The 27682-nt window shown below is 28.0% G+C and overlaps 1 protein-coding gene across 1 annotated transcript in view; it reads left to right on the top strand.

The window, feature by feature from the left end:
• Positions 1-24084, top strand: part of LOC129981015 (solute carrier family 12 member 3-like) — a 97378-nt gene extending 73294 nt beyond the window's left edge. The window contains exons 2-24 of the mRNA XM_056091612.1: positions 8204-8284; positions 8483-8558; positions 8639-8734; positions 9475-9614; positions 9705-9821; positions 10294-10405; positions 11882-12009; positions 13121-13330; positions 13563-13670; positions 14001-14124; positions 14779-14880; positions 15078-15233; positions 15559-15658; positions 16112-16223; positions 17890-18024; positions 18137-18243; positions 19397-19593; positions 20056-20262; positions 20583-20697; positions 20837-20923; positions 22189-22297; positions 22952-23019; positions 23608-24084. Of these exons, the coding sequence (XP_055947587.1) occupies positions 8204-8284; positions 8483-8558; positions 8639-8734; positions 9475-9614; positions 9705-9821; positions 10294-10405; positions 11882-12009; positions 13121-13330; positions 13563-13670; positions 14001-14124; positions 14779-14880; positions 15078-15233; positions 15559-15658; positions 16112-16223; positions 17890-18024; positions 18137-18243; positions 19397-19593; positions 20056-20262; positions 20583-20697; positions 20837-20923; positions 22189-22297; positions 22952-23019; positions 23608-23743 (2823 nt within the window). The 3' untranslated portion in view covers positions 23744-24084. The remainder of the gene's footprint in view (positions 1-8203; positions 8285-8482; positions 8559-8638; positions 8735-9474; positions 9615-9704; positions 9822-10293; positions 10406-11881; positions 12010-13120; positions 13331-13562; positions 13671-14000; positions 14125-14778; positions 14881-15077; positions 15234-15558; positions 15659-16111; positions 16224-17889; positions 18025-18136; positions 18244-19396; positions 19594-20055; positions 20263-20582; positions 20698-20836; positions 20924-22188; positions 22298-22951; positions 23020-23607) is intronic.
• The last annotated feature ends 3598 nt before the right edge of the window (positions 24085-27682 follow it).

Below are 27682 nucleotides of genomic sequence, written 5' to 3'. Positions count from 1 at the left end.
CGGTGTCCATAGAGGGTGCTGGTTTGTTATTCGATATTAAATCAATCACTTCAGTTTTTGAAAACAAGCCTTAAGCAACAAAGTTGTTTGAATGGAGAAAAAGTACTCACCATATCCTCTTTAGATAAAAATTAGCCGCCTTCGGCGACTAGCAGTTCGTGTAACATAGTAATAATATTGATTTAAGTCATACCAACTAACTTTGATGAATTATTCCATAAAAAAAAGAAAGTATTATTTGAAATTATATTTGCAAGTTAAGCATAGAACATTCTCTTAGGTTATCCATGCTTGCAAAGTGGTGAAATGAATTGTTAATATCGGTCCAATGGTTGAAGCTGGGGGGGGAGAGAGTCTACCAAAGTTTTACTTTGCTCTATATTTTGGAGATAGGAGATAATGAGAGTCATGGATGATACTTCTAGCGGTCATGATTTCCATAAGAATTGAACAAATCAGAACAGTTGCTATGGAATTCTGTTAATGTTCTTTTCTTCCATAGAAAATATACATTGAAGTGTTTCCTAGATTTCTATCGGAAATGATAAATGGAATACGGGATATAATGGAATATTGAGGAATCATGTATTTTTTATTTTTTTTCCGTGGTAGAGGATGAAAGACTGGTTTTGTTACTTATTTTAAATATTTATCTGTGACAAATTTTTGTTCCTCTTCAAATTATTCATTGCAATGCAGGGATTAAATGTTCATATCTGTCTTTATTGTTATTGCGATCACACTATCCAACCTCTTAGGAGCATTATTTTTTCGCTGTTTCTGCACGTTCCCTTGCCTTCGAGACTTATGTTTGTTTTATAAAATGCGTTCGTTTATTAAAAATTAAATTTTTTTACAATTTGGCACGTATATTTTAAAGGGCATGTATTGATCTTGAAGTTTTGATTCCAATAAAACTTTTTTTCGCATTTAACGTTATTTAATTCTGAAAAGTTGTTTCAGAATTAAATAACGTTTTTAATTCTGAATGACGACAATTTTATATAACTTTTAAAAAAAATTCCTTAAAAAATGTTACAGTATCTCTCTGTTTAACTCTTTCAGTACTAACCAGGCCATGCAATTTCCAAACTATTGGGCGTTTGGGACCGATTTTTCTTTTTAAACGAGGAGTGCTGACTCTAAAGCGAGAGCGTGATGAATGATAACTTGCTTTGCATTCTGCATTATTCGTTTGAAACTGAAACCGGCATCAAAACGACTCACGACCTCGCTGTCGCTAGTAGTGAAAGGGTTAAACTTGAGCTCATAACATACGCTAATTTTCTATTATTAACGTGTGTAGCTTTTGGTGTTTAATATATCATTATTTGTCTGGCACTGGATAAAGAGTTATTGACTACATACCTAAATTTAATTTTAAGTTAAATGCTTGACATTTCTACCATGCAATTTTTTTACATTTTCATTTTAAAATATTATATTAAATATATTATAAACTTTTATAGTTATTTTTTTAATCCATGTAGTTATCACTTTGAAAATCTGCATAGACAATTGCCAGATAATTTTTGCTTCATAAGTAGATAATACTTGCTCTATTAGACCCAGATATTTTTTTCAGTATTCAAAAATAAATATGAATCATTGTGAACATATACCGTGATTGTGGAAATAAATATATTATCTTTCGTGCGTATAAATAATCGTCATTCAATGATCTATCAATCGAAAAAAAGGGGGAAAGTTCAGTGTCTTCTGTGAAAAAGCAAGGCCTTTTTAATGTGTTAAAATAAAGATATGTGCTGTTGTAAAATTTTTATTATTTCTTATTATTTTCCCATGAATACATAGCAGGAATTTTCTCCCCAAAACTTTATCACTTACTTTATTAAAAGTAAATTTGTTCTTTAGAGGCACTCCCCCCCCCAACCGATTGAAACCGAAATTTGATGCAGAAATACAATTGCAGTCTCAAAATCACATACCAAATTTGATATATTTAATTCAGTGCGTTTTTGAGTTATCGCATCGTTTCTGAAAGTACAGACCGGCAGAACGATTTTTTGTTGGATTTGGTTCAAAATGCGACAGATGTCCACACTACAGATGATAAATCTATGCATCCGTCTTTATATTTTCGTTTTGAAGTTATCGTGTTAAATTATTCGTGCAGCCGAATAGACTTCCTCTAAATAGATTTTGCTCAAAATGTGATGGCAATCAACAAATTTGATGTTTGTTTGTTTGTTTCTTATGGCACTTGCCACTGACAAGCCCACTGTTACGAAGACAGCGATTTAAGCCTGAGGGGGAACGTCTCTTATTTTTTATAGCAGCGCCAACTAGGGCCAAGAGTACGACTTTGCCACTCACGCATCACTCATTCGCTTGCACAACCCCTTTTTACAGGAGGGCACATTCACAGATAGAACAACCATGCCCAAACCGGGACTCGAACCCGGGACGCCCAGATCACGGGGAAGACGCGCTACCCCTATGCCAGGACGCCGGCACAAATTTGATGTAGAAACTTTATGCCAATTTTCATCCATCTAGCTGAAGGCAATTTTCAGTTATCTTTGTCATGACCTGCATTTTCCAAAAATATATTTTTCGGACTGTATGGAATCTAAAATGTGGAGATCCGTTAAAATCTCCAATTCGAATTTTTTCGGCGATTACAATACTTTCTCTGTACTTCGTGTACGAGAAAGTAAAAATATAGAAAAGGCATCTGTGACTTTATTTGTTCTTTGATTTAACATTAAATAAAGTAAATAAACAGCTCGATTTTTTAAAATTATGTTTTATGTTCATTAAAGCGCAGCTGTTTGTACTGATGAATAGCTGAACTCTATATACGGCAAAATTATTGAAATTACCCCCCCCCCGTAACAAGTAGTTGTTATACTTCATTATAGTCGTTTTAATTTGGGATGGAATCTCGATCGTACTTCTAAATGGCACACATTTATTTATTCTTTTTTCTTTACCAACGGCGCCACCTCTATTTTTGCTTTTATTGAAATACCTTATCTTATTCATAATGATGGTCTTTGGCCATGACCCAGGCATCATTTTTGCATCGGATGACGCCAGTGAAGTAATCCTTAATTATTTTTGTTCCCCAAGATCTTCAGCAATCAACAGATTTTCAAGGCCGAGGGAGACTTTTTTTGTTGTTGTTGTTATTAATAACAGAAATACGCAGATGGGTCTTAATCAAATTGTGTTTGCATTGGCTTAATTACATACATACATTAAAATGCAGTTTAACCTTTTTAAAGGGGGTATTAACTATTTTCAAATTTTTTTGTTTTGAGATTTCGGATGGTGATTACCACTCTATTCATTTTTTTTTTTTTTTTGAAAATTAAGAATAAAAAGATTATGATATGACTTTTAAGCGATAGTTTCAATGAATTCACGTAAAAATTATTAACTTTATGGTGTTCTTCAAATATAATTAATACTGGACACGATGGTATTTTATATGCCCATTATGTTGTTTATATCATTAACAAAAATATCGTCATTTTTTCAAGAGCTAATGAACATTGGCTAAAGAGCTTTCTGCTGAACAGTGGGACTAAAATCTCTCCTTGAGATTGTTGCAAGAACTTTAATGACTATTGGCTATAACCCCACTCCTTAAGACACAACTTTTTGACTATTTGTTAGTGCCGCTTATTTAATGTCAGCAATTTTCGTAATATTTTGAAATCGAAAATGTTAAATCAGCTTTCTTTTGCGAATAGTCAGATTTTAAGGAATTTTATATCAGAAATATGTTTCAAAAATTCTTTTTCAAAGATTTTACAGGTTTTTGCTATGTAAACTGATTATTCTTATATAAAAGAACTTTTTTGCCACTTTTCGTTCTTACGTTCGAGGCTGCATTCTTGATCCTCATTCATGTCTGACAATTTTTCGATATTTTTTTCTCGTATATGAAGTATAGAGAGATCATCTATTTTAGATTATCATCAATTAAAATTCGGACTGGATATTTTGACGAATCTCCATGTATTAGACCTCCTTGACTTCGAGAAACACATTTTTGGAAGATGTCTGCCCGTTTGTGACAAAAATAACTGGGAATCACTTTGAGTTGGATGGATGAAATGTGGTATACGGTCTTTGTACCAAATGTGCAGATTTCTTTCCATTTTTGAGCAAAAAATCCATTCAGAGGACGTGTGCCAGTTCGAATATATGATAACTACAAAACAAAGAGAGTAAACTTCCGTATACAAATTTAATGTTTGTGGTGAAGACATCAAATTGTGAATCAAATCCAAAGGAAGGGGTGAACGTCTGTCGGCCTGTACCTCCAGAAACAGGCAAGTTTAAATAAAAACGCTTTGACTTAATTATATCAAATGTGTCATATGATTTTGTGACCACATGCTTAGTTCTGTGCCAAATTTTTATTTCAATCGGTTGGGGAAAACGCATCTCGGGTTCGATTTTCGAATGTTATTAATCGCATGTCAGAAATGAATGGCCAAAAATCGCCAAAGATCATATGATAGATTCGGTAGAAGTCTCAACTCAAGCAGAAGTTAATACAGTACACTCCCGATTATCCGCGGAATTGGGTGGCGCGGCCGCCGCGGATAACAGAAATCGCGGATAATCCGAAAAAAACTAAAAACGGGTATAGCAAAAGAGAAAACAGCCATTCCAACTTTGAAAAATCGTTTTATGTACAATAAAACGTAAAATAAACAGCAGGAAATGTTTAACTAACGTTTAATATTTTAGTATATCACTCAAAACTAACCTAAAATGCATTTTGTTAATGAAAACAGAAAAGTGCTTTGTACTTACGAGAGGTGTCAAGGATACACAGAAAAATTAATACATATGTACTGTTTTAATACTGTAATGTATTATGTCATTACAAAAGCATAACTGTAAAACTACACCTTTTTGAAGAAATCAGTCATTTGTGTTTGCTTCTTGCTTTGGAAGCATTTTCCCTTTGCTTGGAAGCAAAAAAAAAAAAACTTAGTGCGGCAGGCGCGGATAATCGGGAGTCTACTGTATTTCGAAAATATTGCACGCCAGTGCCTTGGAAGGCGTTCTGTGCCTTACCCAAGGTCCACATTTTTTTGCGGCTGTGGCGGGAGGGGGTGTAACTCTTTTATTAGAGAGTACGGGAGAAAGTTTACCACTGGCTTGTTCCGATGATTAATTATGTTGAGAAAATTATCTATTTTGTTTATTTTTTCTTCTTTTCAAATAACCCATTTGAATTATCCTTATAAAGTATCAAAATATGGGGAATGAAGAAATCCCATGATAATAATTTTATTAGTTTAAGATGTTGCCTTGGCCATCCAAAACAGGTACAATAAAATTTTCTCTTGGATATTGGACTCAGTAAGTGTGTAAAGAGGAAAAGTTGTGATCTTGGTTTTCCTCGTTTAAGTAAAAGGCTATTAATCTGAGGGGAAAAAAATTAAATTGGAAAATTATATGTAGTTAAAAAAATAAAATGCTTATACAGTGGGCATTCGAACGTAGTAAATAAGCAGGTCATATTATTTATGTCATTCTTAGATTAACTAGAGCAAGAGTAAATTTTCAAAAAAAAAAAAAAAAAAAGTAAATTTGAAAAAATATTTCTAATTTTTTCTTTAATTTGAGCGAAATGTGTGTAATTCTACTTAAGTATGTATCAAACACTGAGATAAATAAATAAATAAAAATTATGCTTCGTTAAAATTTTAAATCAATATTATCCGCATTTATTTATTTCTGAAAAATTTAATGGTGGAAGAAAAACAATTCGTTGAAAAATGCCTATAAGTACTTTTTTATTTGTTCAAATTATTTGACAGTGAGGGAGAAAAAAAAAAAGTCCTGTTCTAAAAGTGTTGTTCTGTAGTTTTGAAAAAGGATGGTCAGTTTTAAAAAATAAAGAAAAGGTGTTTAAATCTAAAGTTGAGAAGAAAAAATTTTGTGACGACTGCTTTTCGAGAAACATTTAATCCTAACATTGTTAAATTCAACTGTCTTCGGAAAATGCGATCAGACATGTACGAAATCAGTCCAAATAATCGATACAAAATCTTTATTTTAGATTCAATTTACTAACCCCCCCCCCTGAAAATGAAACATTACAGTACTGCTGAAACTATAAAGCAACATTTTTAGAATGGAGTTATTTTCTCCAATAAAGGTGGATTCGGAAGGGGAAAAAAAATGCTGATGTCTGTCTAAAGCTTCTACCAGATATTCCCTTCTGTGTAACACATATTGAAGAGAGGTTGCAAAAATTTCGTTTCAAATTAATTAATAATTTGAAATGAAATAAAATTAATATAAATATATATTGTTCGTTTCAGTATTCTGAGACGACCACTTTTTGACGATTCTACCTCATTAAGCGGAGAGACGCGAAAGGATGAGTGCATTTCTGGAATTCTTCGTCATTCTTTGACCTTGATTTTTGTCCTATCAGATACTTTTTTTTTCCCACTTGTATGTGAATATCGGCCAACGATGTGCTTCGTGCACGGTGTTGGGGTGGAGTGCCGTAACGAATGTATGTGAATATCGTGTCGTTTCTGAGCGTATTATTTTAATTTAGTCTGCGAGTCATCCGAATTTTTTTTATTGTTAAATGTAAACATCCCCTCCTTTCATCTTTCCTCCCAGCCCTATTTTGACGAATTCAACCCATCCTAACGCATGCGCAAAAGCACGGAGGGTTTTACAATCCGTTGTCAAACATTATTATTCCAAATTTATGGGATATTTTTTATTTGCTTCTGCTCTAATTATGTTTTCTTTACGCTATATTTGTTTGTATTACGATTCATTCTATAGGTTTATAATATAATATTTTAATAATTATAATAACATCATTATAATAAAAACTGATGTTACGACTTCCCATCCCTTAACCGGGATACATCTAGGTGGTCTTTATTGGCAAGCAAAGCAATAGCATAAATAATAAAATTGCTGTTGTGTATTTTTTCGTATCAAAATACGATTTACTTAAACTATAACAAAAAATAAAAAATATCACGATTGGTAGTTGCCATCCTCGTACAATCTACTCACTTATACCATAGCATATTATACGACTTTGCAAATGTTGTGAATATCTATTAACTACTGGGAACATAAAGTTGGATAAAATTTTTCCAAAAAGATAATAAAGTTTAATCAACAAAGCTTATGTTATTTGAAAAAAAAAATATTGTGTCTGGTTTCTAGAAATTCTTCTTTAAATTCCCAACCATTATTAGTGATCTGTAGAGACCTTAACGTTTAAACCAAATCATCAAATTTTGATAACCATGTTTTAGGAAAATAAATGCTTGCACCTCTTTTCTGAGACTCTCTGCAGGCAAATCAGCTGCCTTAGTGCGATTTTTCGAATAGTTTTCCTTTACAAAACTTAATACTTAAACTTCTTTTAAGAATATTTGCATGAAATCAGGCATATATGTTATTTTCTTTTATGTTATTCTTTTGAGATTGAATTGAAATATCTGCGAAATATTCTGTTATTGGACTCTTGACTTTTGAGATTAAAAAACCAAATTTCCAAGGAAACTGAGATTTTGTTTTAAAACTGAAGTCATTCGAATTTGTTGTTATAAAGCTTTTAAATGACCAACTAAATAATGCTTATTTAATTATATAGAAAATACTATTCGAGGAAAATGTATAATCTATCAAATTTATTTGTGTGATTTATTCGATTTTTATTTTAACATTTAAAATTTTTTTAAAAAAAAATGCTTCTTATTCAATTTTAAAAGAAAAAAAGGTTTCAAAATGTTGGCAGATATTGTAATAGTTATTAATTTTGAAGTTTCATCATTGATTTGGGTCATTAATATCAAGATGTGATTCCAGATAACCTCTCCAAATTTTTATGTTAATATTCATATGCAAAAAGAATGGATGTGCAAGTCTTTTAATCTAATAATTCAACATATTATTGTTTACTAATTTGTGTGGTTTATATAGAATTATAAAGATACAATGAAACTCTGAGTGAATATTAGTCTTAAAAAAATTCTGCATAATAAAATATAATTTGAATTGTAAAAATAATTCCAGCTCAATAGATTCTTTATTGGAGTATATGTTAATTATTGTGTTTATTTTTAGGTATCAGAATTCTTTTTCAGAAACTATTTATGTTTGATGCATGCTTTTTATTTAAAATTTTTTCAAATATTTATTGGCTTCATCTTTTTATTTTTAGTATTCAAAACGTGCAAAACATGATGAAGTGCGGGTAAATGCTGCTGGTGTGGTTAAACTAGGATGGATTCAAGGTGTATTTGTAAGTAAATCTTTTATGTTTCACATTTGATATAGTTAAATGACTTACTTCTAATTGTGATACTCAAGCAAAACTTTGTTCATGTGTCTGACATAAATTGAATGAATAATTTTTTTTCAGGATTAACCGCTTACATAAATTATCTTCATTTCAGATGTGTATGTGGAAGATGCTCATTTACTCTTGTTTTGTTTATAGGTAAGATGTTTGTTGAATATATGGGGTGTGATGCTCTTCCTTCGCTTGTCCTGGGTGATTGGACAGGCTGGCATTGGTAAAGAATATTCCTCAGATTTTATAGAAGCAAAATAAATAATGGCTAAAGATGGTTAAACTCAATTCGTGTTTTTTCAGGTTTGGGCAGTTTAGTGATACTTTTAGCTACAACAGTTACAGTTTTGACTTCTTTGTCTATGTCTGCAATTTGTACAAATGGAGAAGTAAAAGGAGGTGAGTCATTGACTACTTTTCTTCGAAGAATTTCGTTACAATATTAAGTTAAATCATTTACTATTGTATCTGATGAGAATGAACTGGTAATTTTAGTAAAGATTAAAAAAAAAAGTCTTTTGGATTTGAGTGCTACTTTGTTGTATATTATTTATATCTTTTTGAAAATTTCAAAGAGCATCCAAATCAAGATTTTTTTAAATAAGATTATATTACCTACTTTTTTTATTGTTAAAATAGTCGTTACTCAAGTTGCTGGGAAGGGAAAATTTTGTTGTATATCATTCTGTTCAGTTAAATAATGCTATTGTAATATATTTTAAAGCAATTGATTTAAATATTTAGAATTTATTTTCTATATTATTAACTGATATTCTGTATTTTAAATCTCGTGTTCAAATATTTTTTTATTTTATGGTATACTCTCAATTGCATAAGGTATATTGGAATATATATTATTTTGATTCATTAGTGATATAACTATTTGCAATTTTTTATGTAGTCTTGATTTGAATTGTTTTTGATTATGACACTTGCATATAGCACTTGTAGTATTTTTAATCTTCAAGTAGCATATTTATAAAAATTCAGTAAGAGACTTCATGTTTGTTTGTTTTTAAATTGAATCTGTGTGCTTTTGAAAATTTTAACTTTCCTATTGATGTTGAAAAACTGATATGAATATTTGTTTTTTTTATCAGCCTTGTATATCTTTAATAAGTTATTTTACTTCATTATAGGTGGCACTTATTACATGATATCACGTAGCTTGGGTCCTGAATTCGGAGGTGCCATAGGTTTAATATTTTCCTTGGCAAATGCTGTTGCTGTTGCTATGTATGTTGTTGGATTTTCTGAAACTGTAGTTCAGTTAATGGAGGTATGTTTTTTTTTTTTTTTTTTTAGAAATATGTTATGCTGAAATAATTAATCACAATTTTTTAATTATTTCTGATGCTTCTTGTTGCAGGCTACAGGACACCATACAATTGTAGATGGTGGTATGCATGATGTACGAATAATTGGATGCATAACAGTTTTTATTCTTTTCTGCATTTGTCTGATTGGCACTTCTTGGGAATCCAAAGTAATTTTTTTTAATTCTTTTTTAAATATATGATCATTTACTATTTATTTCATTTCTTTCTCTTTTGAGAACAAAGTAAATGTACATTGTAGATTTAAAATTAATTCTTTTGATTTTATTTATAAATGTGCTAATATAAATTAATGGTATGTTAATTTTGTGGAGTTCATTTCTTTTTTAACAATTGTGTTTCTTATGTAAATAATTCTAGCTAGTAGTTATTTTTTATAAATTGCAGTTTTGAAGCTTAAATATTTAGATCGGATTAAAATAACGTACTAGTAGCAATTCTTTAGATTTGAATTTTATTGGGAAAATTAAGATATTATGATAATTTACTTTGAAATAAATGTGTGCTATTCTTTTTAGTAATGGAATATAAAATATGTATTTTTAATGCTTTTAATTATGTTTTTATATTGGTGCAATTATTTTCAATTCAATTATTGTTATAATCTCTTCTGTTTATTAGACTCAGATGGTACTACTTGCTATTCTACTGATATCTATGGCAGATTTTGTAATTGGCTCTTTTATCCCTCCATCTGACTTTCAAAAATCCAGAGGATTTGTAGGATGGGACTGTGAGTTATCCTTTGATTTATTAACATTCAGTGAAAAAAAAAATCAACCTGGTATTAATAAAAACCAATTTCATTTCTATAAATAACCTTCTATTCAAAAAGTATCTCTATTTTGTCTTATACTACTAAAGAATAAAAACATGAAACAAGAAATGAACCTATTTACAAGCAATTTTAACCAAATATATAAATCATTTTCAATTCAGAACATCATATTAAAAATTTGTTTAACAATAAAATTTCATTCTTTTTGATTTGATTAAATGATTATTTTTATTTGAAGCATAGCTTAATTTTTTGATTATAAAATTGTGCTTCAGGCAAAAATAAAGGTTGTATAAATTACAAAATGATCCAAAATTTCTAAAAACCTGTAGACATAAAATAGTTCACAATGCTAATTGCACATATACTATGGCAAATGCATTTCTTATTAATATTATTATAATTCATTAAATTTCCATTTGAGAGTTTAGCTAATTGTCACTATTCTTTGAAAAAAGGCATCCTTTTTGTCGTGAGTTTTCACTGAAAAGGAAAAAGAATCTCTCATCTTTCGGATCTGAAAATTCTTTTCTAGTGTAGAAATAAAAATCCCTTATAAAGGGTGAGAAGATTTTTAATGAAATTGCTACTTTTGAAATTTTGAAAGTATAATAAAATTATTCAAATAGATCTTTTAGTATTATATGGATCAGTTTAGTTCCAAAATTTAAGTGAAATAAAGAACTTTCAGTCAATTTATAGTTATTAATTAATGAAAAGCTGGGCTCTCATATAATACAGTTGGAATGATTTTGGTTTAAAATTATTGTTTATATAAAGCATTGATCATATTTATGTGCTACTTTTAAAAACTAATGCTCTCTGATTGGTATGGATTTTTTTAATATTTGAGGAAAGGTTATCCCTATATTTGTTGTAATGTGAGTCATAACCATTAGTTGGTTTTTAAAAAAATATTTTATCTTTGTATTATATTGCTTTTGTAGTAACAAATTTTAAATATATGATGTAAGCATTACATTGGAAAAGAATTCCATTTTAATTTTTTGTCTTATCCATATCATAAATACGGTTTCAATATTATGTACATAAACTGGTTACATATATGGACCTATTATGCTCATGTTTACAGCTTATGCACCTCTTTTCTTTCCAAATGATCATCTTAAATTCTCATATTTGTCTTGTTGCATTATAAAAGAGAAGCTTAAACAAGGCTCAATATTACTTTCTGTGGTTTTATTCCTATCCAACTTATTAAATTTATGCATGGTTACTCTTGTGCTCTAGAATTATAATTTCTTCACTCTTAGTAGCATTCGCTACTTTTGTGGATTTTTTTAAAAATTAATAGAGAAATTTGTGCTGTGCTGTTTTCATCCAAGAAAACTCATCTTCATGTATTGTTTATTATTATTATTATTGTATCTTATTTAGTGGATGCTGTTTTTTTTTTTTTTTTTTTTACAGTGGAATTGATGAAAGAAAATTTCGGTCCTGCTTTCAGAGATGGAGCGACTTTTATATCTGTTTTCTCTGTTTATTTTCCTGCTGCTACTGGAATTTTAGCTGGAGCTAATATTTCTGGAGACTTAGCTGTAAGTTATGTATAGTTTAATTTAGTTAATTTTTTGCTGTAAGCACTCTTCTTTTTACAAAATTGACTATTCTAGAATTGTTGAATGGGGTTGAGCACTTTTTTTTTTTCATAAAAAAATTCTTGGATGAAAACTGAGTGATTTGCTAATATGGAGGGGGTGAAAATTTGAACTAATTAATTACAATTCTATTATTCCTTTAGTTTTAATTGTGTATATACAGGATAATACAAATTTTTTACTATTGCTTAGCTTTACTCTTAAAGTTTCAACTATCAGCAAATGGACTGAATCAAAAATTTCCTGGCAGATCGATGAATTTGAAAAGACAGCCACACACCATGATCTTGTGAAAGCAATTTCTTCTTTAGGATTATACTAAGGAAATGAGTCTGTGATATCAAAATCCAGAATAATAGTGGATGGATCTATTTTTCATCATACAAGAATATTGAACAACATGTGACAAGAACTAAAAATCAGCTTTGACATTCTTCAATTCACAAAGATAGAGCAGTTTTTTTGCTAAAGATATCGGCTTTGCTATAAACTCCATAACAGCATTCACAATTTAAAAGCATATGTATTTACGTACAATACTTTTCACACAATAAACTTTTGAATTCAGGAAAAAGTTCTCACAGTGCATATTATACAATTAGTAATATATTTATAATCCCTCCCCCCCCCCATTTAAAAAACTTATATGTTTTATTGGAAATAAATTATATAGACAGTCATATGTTATTCATCATGGCCAATAGAAAACAAAACTGAAGCCATATAATCCGTATTATCCGCCATATATCCAATTGGTGATTAATTTGCTTTCTGACTTATTCTTTTATTTCCTTAATTTTTAATTACAATATTCTTTTTTATTGATAATTCAAAATAGCAACATTCCAAATAAACTGTATTTATATTTACTTGTTCCCAGTTTAGTATGAATACATTTTATTCTTGTAATATAATACAGAATCAAATAAATTTCCTTACAGAAACTTCTGATTTGATGAATAATATGCTAAAAGTTTCAATATTCTTTCTCCCTTCCAACTGCCAAGAATTGAAATTTTTCTTAATAAATTAAACTGTTTTCTTTGCTTAGGATCCTCAAGTCGCAATTCCCAAAGGAACATTTCTAGCCATTCTTGTTTCAACACTTAGTTATTTGTGGTTTGGATTCACAGCTGGATCTGTTGTTTTAAGAGATGCAGTTGGAAATATTACCATTGCTGCAAACTTTACTAACTTGCTTAGTGACTGTTCATCAGAACCTGGTGAAGTGTGCAAATATGGTTTAATGAATTATTATGAGGTAAGATTTTTTTTTAAGTATATTTGACATTTTATATATTTTATAAATATTTTTAACTGTGCTACAACAATTAATCTTCTATTTTGGAGTCAATTCTAGTTAGCTATTTTAAATTAAAATTCAGTCCTGTAATAATAGTGTTTGTCAACCTAATAATTCAGAAGATTTACTAAACATATTAAGCTAAATGTGGTATATGAAATATTTTGATTTTTTCCATTCTTTTACATAGGTTATGGAAACTGTATCTGCTTTTGGTCCAATTATTTATGCTGGAATTTTTGCTGCAACTCTGTCATCTGCTCTTGCAAGTCTTGTCAGTGCTCCTAAAGTTTTTCAGGTATGTACATGTGTAAATTTTTTCATGTGAAGAAAATCTATGCTTCAAATTATGCATGTTTATTTTATTTAAATGACATCTGAATAATGTAATTTCTTAACATTATTCAGCTTTTTTTATTTATTTGTTATTATATATATTGCATATATTTGGAAAAAATTTTAAAAAAACTTAGTTAAATTATGCTTGCAGTAAAATGTAAATTTCAGGTCACCAAATTAAATTTCTGATTTATCAAAATGCAGTTTTCATAAGTTGATTATGTTATTATTTACAAAATTTAATTGTTATTTTTTTATGAGGGATCTAAAAATGTTATTTTAAATTTAGGCTCTTTGTAAAGATCGACTGTTTCCTCACATTCACTTCTTTGCAAAAGGATTTGGTAGAAATAATGAGCCAATTAGAGGCTATTGCTTAGCTTTCGTTATTGCATTAGCCTGTGTTGCTATTGGTAAGTTTAATGCTATGCTGCAGATTTTGTACAATAACTTTTAAATTGTTATTCTAAATTTGCATATGCAGTTGAGGATTATGCTCTTCTGTCTCACTTGGTTGTACTTAATCTTGTATTAATTTTGTTATATATGTATATTTTTAATTGAAAAACACTACAATTTTAACTGCACAGTTACTTGCATCCACGATAACAATTACTAATTATAATGTAATAGTTTAAATTTTTAGCAAAGCGTGTTGCATACAAAGCAATTTAATAATGTAAAATAAATCCAACCATGTATACATTTTTTCTTCACGTTGACGTTTTATATATCATCATTTTTTATTTTGGATAGAAACTCTTAATATTAGATAATAATATTTGATTTTTTTGTAATATTTTATAGACATTTAGAATTGCATTTGTTTTCTTTTTATTCCGATTTACGTATTTATTCATTAAAAAATTAACAAATAAATTAAATTTTTTCAGGTGATCAAAAATTTTGCAATATTTGTATGAGTGAATGAATCTCTGAGATTTAAAATTAACTTCGACATTGAATATCTACATGCATAATCTCCCCTTCCTCAAAAAAAGTATTATTGATATGGAAGGGTTGGAAAGAATAATACCAATTAATTTTTTCATATATTCTTTTAATAGGTGACTTGAATGCTATTGCTCCTATTATATCAAACTTTTTTTTGGCTGCATATTGTTTAATTAATTTCTCCTGTTTTCATGCATCATTTGCTAGATCTCCAGGTATGTAAGATATTTTTTGTCTTATTATATTTTAAAATTTGTCATTAATATAATAAATAGCCTTTTTATTAAAAGTACTATCTTCTGATTTTTTTTAAAATTCAACTTAATTTAATTTTAAAATATTTTAATGATTCTGTTTACTGTGATCGTTTTCTATCATCTGTTTGATAATGTGTATTTGTTTCATAAAATAGGATTTCGTCCATCATTCAAGTATTACAATCTTTGGTTGAGTTTGCTAGGAGCCATTCTCTGTCTCTCTGTTATGTTTATAATGAACTGGTGGGCAGCTTTAGTCACTTTTGCATTAGTTTTGGGCTTATATATCTATATTTATTACAGAAAACCAGGTAAGTATTTTACTATTGAAAATGTTTATGATCCCCTATGTTTAAATATATAATTAGCATTTAAAAGTATATGGATAAGGGAGTAAGTTCTTTAAAATTTTATAAATTTATTTGTGATAACATTGTCTATTATTGTGGTAAAAATTCATAAAATTTACTTTCAAATAAATCATTGTGAAAAACATTTGTGCTTTTAAGAACTTTAAATTTTCTTTAATTATAATTTTCCTTTTATTGGTTTATATCATCATTATATATATAAAAAAATCACTTTATTGCATTTAAATTTAATCTTTCATACTAAATGTAACCTTTTTCATTTCAGATGTGAATTGGGGTTCCTCTACTCAAGCACAGACATATAAAACAGCTTTGAGTGCTGCATACAGACTAAATAATGTTCCTGATCATGTTAAAAATTTCAGGTAGATTATAATTTGGACATTGTTATTTCTATTTTATTGCAACATTTATAAATATATTTTTAAAGAATAATCAATGTAATCAAATTTAATGTCTTTGTGCATTGATTTGATTTCTTTCTTTCTACACATAAAATCAAAACACTTCCTTCCCCTTAAAGTGAAATATATCTATGAAAAAAATGTACTGAAAGTGAATATTGAATTTATATTTTGATATTTCATCTGTCATTATATAATGGAACATGACAAACCAAATTATGAAAGTTGCTTTAAGTGCTTGGCAGAATCGATTTAATCAATAATTAATTAATCAGCATATTAAATTCTTGAAATCATTATTAAAATTAAAAGAATTGTGAATACCATTAGTTTTAGAAAGTGCAGTTTACTAGTTCAATGATATGTACTTGTTATCTAAAGTTTTAAAAAAATCAACCATGTTTTGTTTTCTAGACCACAGATTCTAGTTTTAACTGGTACCCCTGGAAGCAGGTTACCTTTAGTGGATTTTGCAAACCATATTACAAAGAAAATTGGTCTTTTGGTGTGTGGCCATATAGTCAAGGTAAAAACCAGCTTTCAATCATTTTTTGTGCTTATTTTCCTCGTTTTTTTTTTTATTGTTTGAATACTTACAATTTTTTTTATTTGTATCCAAAAAAATCATTAAAAATTTAAATATATCATTAATAACTGACTACTTATGGCGACCAGCTTGGTCGCCTAGATTGTTGATTTTTTAGACTTTCAAAATTCATCTTGTTTTTTTGTTACATCTGAAAAACACGGATTTAATTAGATCAATTTACTGCAAATTAATTATATATATTACAGAATTAAATTATAAGTGAAAATCCCTATTACAGAGTTAAAAATGACTAAATATTTTACTGAATGAGTTTAAATTCCATTATAATATTTAAAAACATTATTACAGATAGTGTATCAAATTAAAGTTTAAAAATATTTTTAAAATTAAGAGGGAAATGATATGGAAATGGAATTGACATCAGTAAAAAGATAATTTTTTGCATCTGTTTTTGTGAAATAATTGTTTTAGAAGATATGAACATCAATTTTCATTGATATGTTCGGTATTATCCATCTAGTTACAGTTGAGCCTATTTTTATCCTCAAACAAATTTTTTGTTCGAAGCTGATTTCATGATTTCTTTTTATAATCTTATTTCATCTTTCCTCTGACCGAAAGGACTTTTTTGGTGACATGGCAAATCCTCTTCAGAACTTTTTAAATAATATTTTGAAGCTCTGTTAACTAGCTAAATAAAATTGCAACTCACTTCAACTTCAAAAACATTCAATAAAACATTCTAAAATTTGTGCAGTGGTTTGTTTATATTTGATTGTTGTCATTTGACCATAAGAAATAATAGTGATTTCTTTGTTATATATGTTAGCATTATATATATAGAGATTTTTTGGAGGAAAGTCAGATAATATTTTCGCTGTAGCCATACACTTACATTTTTATTTTGTATTTAAATGCTATATATAGTTCTGAAATTTTTTAATGTAAAATGAATTCAAAACTTTCTTAATGGACTACATTTATGTTCATTCTTAAAATTGAGATTATATTTTTAGGATTACAGTAGGTATATTGATGCATATTTAGTTATAGTTATAGCATATAAGTGACTAATCCAAGAAACTCTTTTTCATTTCTGCAAATATTTTAGAACAGCAAATTCTATTTTTTCCTTTAAAGGGATGTCATTTTAATTCATTGCATTGTTCAATAGACTTTAAGGTTACTTAAAATAATGGCTATTCTTGCATAGTCAAAAATCCAATACATAATTTTTGGATTTATGATTTCAAAAGTATTTCAGTTAACCTGAATTCAATTTTTCAGGATTTTACTGTAGTTTTAAATGTGAAAATAATTACAAGATACTCAAAACATAAAGCAATAATAAATTGTACTTATTAAATCATATTAATATGAATCAATTATAGATAATTCCAACTGAGTAGAATGAAACAGTAATTAAGGTTGTGTTTTTTGTGGTGTGTTTATTGAACAATTCCTTATTGAAAGATATGCAAACATTTCATATCCATTGCATCTATGCTAGATATTCATGTAATTTTATTGGTATTTTATAAAAAAGGTTACATTGTTTTATGTTAAACTTTAAATGGGGGTAATACTGCATTATGCAATGTCATTCGTTAAAAAGATTTGTTATTATTATTATTATTACTAGGAAAGTCTGACTCAAAGAGTAAGATACTCTTACTTAAGACGGGCTGAGATCTTTTTACAAAAACGAAAAATCAAGGCATTTTATACTTTGCTGGAGAATGAATCATTTTCTGAGGGTGCAAGATGCCTAATGCAGGTAAAATTCTTCAAAAGAATTTCTAATTTTTTTTTAAATATATTTCCTTATTTGAAAATGAGACAATTTTAACCTAGGCAACTGCATTTAATTATGTTTTAATCTTTTTCAGTGTGTTGGAGTTGGAAAATTGCGTCCAAATATTGTATTCATGGGTTACAAATCTAATTGGCAAGAAAGTACCATTGAAGAAATCCAAGAATACTTCAATGTTATTCTGTAATTATTATTTTGTAATTAATGATATTATAATCCAGAAATTGCTGTGACATATTACATTTTCCATATTTCGTTGACTATTTTTCTTTTCAAATAAATTGTAATATTTATTATGCATTTGATAGAGGATATTGTTACTTTTTAAAAAGATACTAATTGTATTAGAAAATATAAATTTATGAAAGCATGTAAAATCGTGCTTTATCTTACTTTGATTTAGTCGAGAGCTAAAAAAATATGTTTTTAAAAATTGTTGCATTATTTTATGAACTGTTGTGTGAACAAATTAAAATTGTTTTTTATATTGATTATTAAGCATATACCTTTTTATTTTCTGTTAAGCATATTATTCAAAGATTATTGTAATAATTTAGTATGTTGTTTTTAGATTGTATTTGAGATAATGTTTATGGTTAAAGATTGTGCCAGTTGGCAAAATTAAAAATTAAAATTTCAGACAAAGAAAAAACTTGAAAATTGTATTTCAATTACAATTAAAAATCAGTATTATAATTACTGATTATTAATTATAATTGAAATTGTGAGGTAATTTATTAGATATCTGGCATCACAGGTCATTCAGTATATTTAAATGACTAGGAGGCTAGAACGATCGCTGTGGTTGTCATTGTGATGTGACCAACATGATCATACCAATGATGCTTCATCTTGCAAGGAAGAAAACTGGTTTACTCATTCAAAATCTGTATTTTTTTTATTTATTATTATTTTTTTTCCTAGCTTACAAACATTATTTTTTTTAATTCTCAGAAAATATTTTTTGTTGTTGCTTCTGATATGTATAGTATTATTAGAATGGGGAAGAGCTTTCAAAACATTTTATTTTATTCCATATCATATACTATCATAACTAAAGAAATTCTTATGAAATACAACATTTTATTAATGAAAATTATTAATACCAATTTTATAGCAAAAGATTACTCTCCAGCATTGTAAATCTTAAAAGGCAAAGCCAAATAATTTGTTAGTTACTTTAAAAAGTTAAGAAGAAAAAGAAAGAAGAATTTCTCTTTCTATCTCTCTTGTTTTATGTAAAATGAGTAAGAATATTTATTTTATAAAGCTGGTATTAATTTCTTATACTGTATGTATTATTTACCTTTTTATATCAAATATTTCTCCATATTAGTGAGGCCTTTGATAAACATTTGGCTCTGGGAATATTGAGACTTCAAGAAGGCCTGGATTATTCAGAATACAATGATATGGATGAGGTTCCTGAACCAATTTCAAATGGCAAAAGGTCTCGAGGGCCATCCCTTTTAAAACCAGATCAACAAAGTGATGGTATACCACGAAATCCTTCTAGTGCTCAGCTGTCCCAAGGTATTTTAATAGCAATTACATCACTTAATTTATATAATAAACATATTATGAGTATATAATAATTTTATTAATAATTGGAATTTTCTATTTGATGAATATCTGAAACTATGAATTCTACTGTTATTTTGTGTGTATGCATACACTACTGTTTTTAAGATTTCATAGAAATATATAATTCTCCTCTGAAATAACAATTTTTCTTAATATATGAATATAATGTTGCATATTCATAATTTTCTTTTATTTAGATAATAGTATATATAATAAAAACGTTTTGGAATGAAAGGAGAATTTAATTTAATTCATCAAAAAGATATAATAAATTTAAGTTTGTGCACATAACAACAAAAATTGTAACTTAGTTCTGTATTATTTTAATTTGGAATGGTTTATAAAGTAGCTAGTAATATCATTGATTCTTTCGGTCAATCAAATGAAATACTTTCTTATTTTTAACTTCAGCTGGCAGCTCTCGGGACTCATCTCCACCATCAACTCCTGCTGTCGAGAGAAAAGCATCCACTGATGAGAACAATCAACAAAGCAGCACTCAGGTGGTTAGAGGATTATCAAAAGCTATACCAAAAGATATTTTGACCAGTGTAAACAAATTCCAACGAAAGCAAAAGAAAGGAACAATTGATGTTTGGTGGCTCTATGATGATGGCGGTAAATTATTTTGTGTATTTATTAATTGAGTTTATAAAGAATTAATATTCATTATTTTGAGAATCATGATTTTATTTTTTGGTCTATACATAACAATAAACCAATTTTTATATTATTAGCAAGGGCTTTAATAAAATTCGACAGCTTATAATCTTCTGTAGGGTAAAATTCACAAATGATTGGATTTTTTTTTTTTCACATTATTGTGTTGTCTAATTTTTTTAAAAAAATTATTTAGTATATTGGGGTATTACTTTACATCGAAATTTATTGACAAATATTGATTCTTCTGAAACTTGTTAAAATATCTTTCCCCATAGGATTGACAATGCTTATACCTTACTTACTGACTACTCATTCTCAGTGGAGTCACTGCAGGCTTAGGGTATTTTCTTTGGCCAATAAGAAGGATGAACTTGAGAGAGAACAACGGAGGTAATTAAAAATCATATCATTTTATAGCAGTTGAAATTTAGGTTTATCTTTTTTGCTTTTGAATGATTTTCATTCATTAATGAGAAATGTTATAAAATTTGTTTGATATCATGAAATCTTATAACCATCGTTTTTCTAGTATGGCAGCTCTTCTAAACAAGTTCCGAATAGATTACTCGGATGTGAAAGTTATTCCTGACATAACAAAACCGCCACAAGAGTGCAGGTAAATTGTTTGTTTTTACTTTTCGATCATCATTTCTTTTGTTGATTTTTAGTTTTCTTTTTAAAAGAAAATGCTTACTTAAATTTTGAAGATTCTGTTTTAATATCAATTTAAATTACTTTGATAAATGATGCCAAATTTTTTTGTTTCATTCTTTAACATGTCTGTTAAAACTGCACAAAACAATTTATTTTAATTTTCCCATCATTCCCAATGAAAATATGAAATGCATATTTCACTTGAAATAGGGCATTTATGAGCATCTTTTAGTGTTTTATTGAAACTAATTTTCACAATATAGCAGATTAATTTTTTGTTACATCAAAATCTTTGAAGTATTTCCTTGGGACATAAAAATCTTTTGTGTATTATATTATGAAATGTAAATAGATTTATTGACATTTATTAATATTAGAATTCTTGATTGTAGTATGACTTTTTCAGTTAATTACTGTATAAAAAAAAAGTTTAAAAATTACTTTTTTTAAAAAAAAGTGCTAATCTGAACAACCTTTCTCAGACATTTTGTGACCATAGGAATTGATCAATCTTTGTGGATGCATCTATTATTCCTTTAGGAAAGCAGATAAAATACTCAGAAGATTTAATTGATGTTTATAAAATTCTGTATTATTATGTTTGTTGTTGTTATATTATTTTATCTTTTAAAAATCATCTAATGTTGTTAAATTTTAAGCATTTCAAAACTTATTTTTCTTTGTAATTTCCCTTTCAGATTTTTTTTTTTTTTTTTAATCCCTGCATTGTTGTAAATTTTCTTTATTGTATTTCAGTTCCTTCATTTCTGTATGCTTCCTAACCTTTTCTTTTTGAAATGTTTTCTCAAAATGTTAATTAATGCTCTAAAGCCAAAAGATATGAGGTATCTGTCAGGTTGTTGAATAAATGAACTCTAATTTGTTTTGTTTTGAAAGCTTTCCCATCTCCTTAAAAATCTCAGCAAAGAAATCAAAGATGGAATAATAGACAATAAACTGTGTTTTACCGTCCTTGAGTAAAAATGAATATTGGCTTAAAAATTATTTATATAGGTAATATGATATGTACGATTGTACTTTTTAAAATGATCCCATTAATTTTTTATTATTTTTTAAATAAAAATTAGACTATTTTATATGCCCTAATAAATTCTTAAATAATTTTTTAATGTGACTTTATTAGTTTTTATGTTTGGTAAAAAAATCTATAATGTTATGATCATGTGTTATAGATAGAATGCTTTATTTATTTACTTCACTTTACAGCAAGCAAGATTTTGAAAATATCATTGCTAAATGGAGGGAAGATGAGGATTCTGAAGTTGAAAATAGTAATTTGATCACCAAGACTGAGATGTTAGCTCTAAAAGATAAAGTGAGTTTTCGATTCTATCTCACGAATTGGAGTTTATTTTTAATTATTTATTTAAGAGTTAGTTGAAGAATTATTAAGAAGAATTGCATGCTATTCTGAAAAATTTGCAATTGAAAATGAGTAACATGTAGAAAATTGAATATTTGTGTTCAGTTAGAGTTTATGAAAATTTTAACTGCATGTTTCATACCTCTTCTTCATATTTTTAAATTTTTCTTAACGTTAACATTTATTTCAGAAAAATTTTTTTGGCATTGCTTTGATACAATATAAATAATTTGGAAAGATTTTGTGAGCTTAATGTTACTCATAATTTGTACTGACAAGAATTGAATGTGTTTTATGCTTTAATTAAGACTCTGCTTTTGGTGTTTTACTGGAATTCTTTTGAATAATTGGTATTCAGTTTGATAAAAAGCTCATTATTCAAATATTTCCCCCTCTGTCAGTTTTTGTATTTTTGGTCCCGAATGGACTGCATTTTAAAAGACATTTAATATTGAGCCTATTTTATAACATGTGAAAATATTTTAGTAATATTGTTTTAAATTTATAAGTTTGTGCTGCTTGTATCTGGTTATTATTTTTAACTGCTTTTTCTCAACAATTCTCTCTTTTTTTTTTTTTTTTTTTTCCCATCTCTCTCCTTTGTAGAATAACCGACATATTCGCTTGAGAGAGCTGCTGTTAGAGAATTCCCAAGATGCATCTTTGATTGTCATGTAAGTATACTTAATATATACATTAAAAAAACTAAATATTTTTGTTTACATTTGATTATTTTATGCAAATTTTTATAATTTAGAGAAGTGTTTCTCATAACTACTATTTTAAAAAAATAATTTTAATTCAAGCTATTTATTTTTATTTATAAAAACATTATTCAGTCAGGGAAAGAAATTTATAAACTTCATTTTGTAGAATAATCTATGGGTGATATCCTGAAAAGTGAGACAAGTCTTTATTTCCTTCAATATTGCATTTAGATGCATACTTCTGATTCAAATCTTTATTAAATGAGATGAAGAGTTGTGTGAAAAGATTAACTCAGAATTGAACAATCCAAAGACGATAATGCAGATCAAAATTTCAATCAGTTGGATCAATCAATCAAAGGAATTAAATCCTTCTTTCCTTACATATATAATTTAGGCCAACAAATAATGTCTTTGTAATCAATATAAAGGTATCAGTCATTTAAAAATCACTTTTGAAACAATTTAAAATCCATTCTTCATAAGAGAGGTATATCATTCTGCTAAGTCTCATTACCATCTTTCATTTTTAAAGTAGGTTTATTTATTTTTCAGGACTTTACCCATGCCACGTAAAGGCACATGCTCTGCACCTATGTATCTGGCTTGGCTTGAAACCTTAACTAGAGATATGCCACCATTTTTATTGATCCGAGGAAATCAAACTAGTGTTCTCACATTTTATTCTTGATTGTTTTGTAGATCAAATGTGTCTAAAGCCATTGTGCCTTTATATGCTCTTAGACATTTCTTTTTTAGATTATTTTTTGTACATCTTGCATTTATATTAACTGTTGATAATCACTGATATAGTGATTAGGCATTTATTTTTATTTTTTTGGTGTGAAACACAGCAGTATTATATAAAGCAAAAGTATTCCTTCCATGTAAAAAAAATCCACTGTTTGCTTTTTTTATGAAAACTTCCTAATTTATAAAACATTGTAATAATATGAAATAATGATTGTAATTTATTCAATTTTGCAAAGATTTTGGCCTTGAATACTGAAGAAATAATGCAGATTATTTTTCATTCTGTTATTTGTTTGTTTTAATGCTTAGAATTTTGTATGTAAGAACTATTCATTTGTGAAGTTAAATGGTTGTGAAGTAATTTTTATTAATTACTATGAAAAATTATTTTATATTTTTTGAGAATAGGAAGATGCTAAAATTCAAATGTTGCTAATCAGAAAAATTATAATCGAAGGTTCTTTTAATTACTTAACCTAGATATTTAAAATTAAAACATATCTCCTATAAAACACAATTCCAACTGAAATTATATAAACCACATGCATATACCATTATGTTATATGCTTAAATGCAAATATATATATATATATAAACATCTTATTACAATAAATTGTATAAAAAATTGATAAAGTCTAAGATTTATGTTTCAAAAAGTAAGTGAACCTTTGATAGGAAAATTGCAATCCATCAATATATAATGTATGTAAATTCATTGTGTTAAGTTTTTCTTGACAGAAAATTAAAATCTGTTCTTCCAAAATTTTTATAAATTTAAGTCTTTATGTGTGTCTTCTTCATTGTATATTTAAATTTAAAAAATGACATTTTAATGAAAAAGCAGATTAATTTTTAATATGTAATTTGTATGTAGTATTTATGTTGTAAAATAATGGCTTTGGGTTTATTTTTTATTTGTGTAACATTTTAATTTTCTTTCTATTAAATGATTTGGATAGATTTTGGAAGATTGATTTTTCAGGAAGAGTGTAAGTTGTAAATAAATGGCTGGTGATCATTTTAATTATACTAATTTTAAGTAGTATTATTAGCTATCTTATAGTATATTATTATAGCATTTTCTTAAGACATGTTTTATTTTAAAGCTACATCAGTTAAAAGTTGCTATAGATCTGATCTGAAGTGCATATTATTGTGATACATCCTGGTTTTGTTAATTTATAACTGTGATGAATGAAAGGTAATTAGAAGATTAAAAAAGGAAATTCATTTTTCGTGGGTATTTATTTATTTTTATCTGTATGTCTTTTAAAGAAAGAAGTTAGGAGATATAATGCAAAGATAGTATTTACTTTCAAAGTATGTTTGAAAATGAAGTAAATGAACTGTTTTCTTTAAAGAAAAGAAACAGAAAAGCTTATTTTTGATGAAAAGATCTCAAGAATTTATGTAAATTTTATAAAATGTACTCTTTATGATCTTTATGAAAAGAATATTCTTGCTACTGTTTGCCAATTTTGAATTGTAAATTTAAAAAAGATGTATGTTACTTCTTTGTATGGATCTCTTATTTTCAAATAAATGTAATTATTTTTAAAATGACTTATTTCTTTGAGTTGAATACCTCTCTGTGTTTAATGCAATTAATACCTTCACCTAAGAATTTTTTCTGGGGGGGGACATTTTAAATATATAGTACATTTTGTTATTTATTTATTTTTATATCAGTCTATATAAGTAGATAAAGAATATATGAGGCACCTAAACACATCCAAGTGATATTTGTTTTGTTTTTTTTAAGAATCTTTACTTCTATTATATATATAATTGAAATTAAAATCATTGTAAAATAAGAAGTTAAATGGAATCTCTCTTTGTGCATGGAGGTAATATTTTCAATTTATCCACTTTCTTAAAGAATTTTCTAATCATGTGAATTCACAAGTCTTTTTAACTTCTGAATTGCATAATTTTTGTTAAACATTTGTTAAAACAAACCAAAATGTTGTCTTGGCTAAATTCCTTTAAGAAATTATAAAATAATTAATATTATATTCCTATATATAGATGTGGGAAGCGCTGACAGATCCCGTATCCTGTATGGCGCAATGTTGGCCATGTTGCGTCACGTCATTAATCACGTAATGCTTTCCCGCCATTATTGGCAGACGAGAGTTGGGCAGTGAGACTGCAAGACGTGCAGCTCACGCTCATGTATCTTTTATGTTCTATGTAGTAATGTTTTATCTTTTCTCCTTTAATCTCAATAAATATACGAGTATTTCACATATTAATGCTGGCCGTTGCCTTTCCCCACATTTTTGGGGGCTCGGCCTTTCTCGTGAATACCCCTAGCAAATCCCACCAAATTGTTGAAAAAGCTGTGGACGTTAGTACAATTTAAGACGCTAAATTGATGCTAAAAGTTTTGATAAGAGTGGATTTTTGCCGTGGATGTTTTACTGGACTGGTGCATGTTTTTCATGGATATGATTCAAGTAAAAAAGTGAAAACTTTCAAGATTCAATTACTTTGTGTTCTTGTGCAACTATGATGATATACTGGCCGCTTTAAAAAAAGGGACATCATTCTGTTCGACATTTCTGAATTACAGAAGAAATTGAAGTATTTGGAAATGCGTGAATCATTTAAGAGTGAATAATTCGACTGCTCCCAACCAGGTAGGCGCAATTTTTTCCCCTCTAAATAAATGCGATTCTTGATAAGTTTGTAATTTATAGTACGTTTCTTTATTCCATTCTCCCTTTAAATTTTAATCCCGAGTGAATGTGCATTTGTTCTGTTTTAATTCATTACAATGTCTTTAAAACTAGGCGATATTCAATTAATCGCTAACTCCCTTAAATATGCAAAAACTAATTCATTAAAATTGCTTAACTCTGTGTTAGGTTACAGTAATTTTGACCATTCTTCTCGAAAAAGAATGAGAAATTTTGAAAATTTAGATGTAGAAAAACATAAACAAGAGTTGTTGAATAGTTTTTCTTTATCTGATTTTATCTCCGTTTCCGATTTATTACATTTAGAAGTAAACGAAAGTAACAAAGATAATTTGTGTGAAAATGTTTTTAAAGCCCTAACAAATTTAAATGAATTTCAGAACTCGCTAGATACTAGTTTTTTATCGGAAACAGAAGAAAAACCTTTGTCTCCTCAAAAGGATTCTCAAACCGAAACTTCATCTAGTAATAACAGCTCTATGAGTAATACGGGTAATAATTCTTCCTTTCCCATCCCCGTAACTTCAGACGAAACATTAATAAATAACAGTCAGGCATTAATTACTGGCGTCAAAAGGGAATCACTCGAAAATGATCCCTCGAATAACCAAACGATGAATGAAATAAACCTTCAGTTTTGTTTTTTATTACGCGATCTCTGTGGTAGTTGTAGAAACTTCACAGGCAATGATTCCTATTCGATTAAAAGTTTTTTTTATGATGTTGAAGAGAATTTTTCCTTCTTTAAGCGAACAACAAAAATTTATCTTTGTAAAGAGGTTAGTTTCCGGCGCAGCTAAATCTTTTTTATTCTCTCAAAGAAATCTAAATTCCTATCATGCTTTTAAAAGTGCATTAATTAAGGAATTTTCCGATAAAGTAACTTTTATTGAAATACATAAACAACTAGAAAAACGTAAAATGCGCTCGAATGAAACTTTTATGCAATATTTTATTGCCATGCGTGAAATTGCGAATCAGTCTGAAACCCTTATTGATGAATGTTCTGTTATTCAATACCCAATAAATGGGATACAGGGTTCCCCTTCTGATAAAATTATTCTTTACGGTGCAAAATGTTATTCTGAGTTTAAAGAAAAATTATGAATTTTCGAAACTATCGTAAGTGCAATGAACGCAAATAATTCAAAGATGTCGTATTCTAGATATGCTAA

This window comes from Argiope bruennichi, chromosome 8 (assembly GCF_947563725.1).
Source record: "Argiope bruennichi chromosome 8, qqArgBrue1.1, whole genome shotgun sequence".
NCBI classification, from domain to species: domain Eukaryota; kingdom Metazoa; phylum Arthropoda; class Arachnida; order Araneae; family Araneidae; genus Argiope; species Argiope bruennichi.
Note: the sequence above shows the minus strand (reverse complement) of the source record. Positions and strands in the feature narration are given on the sequence as shown.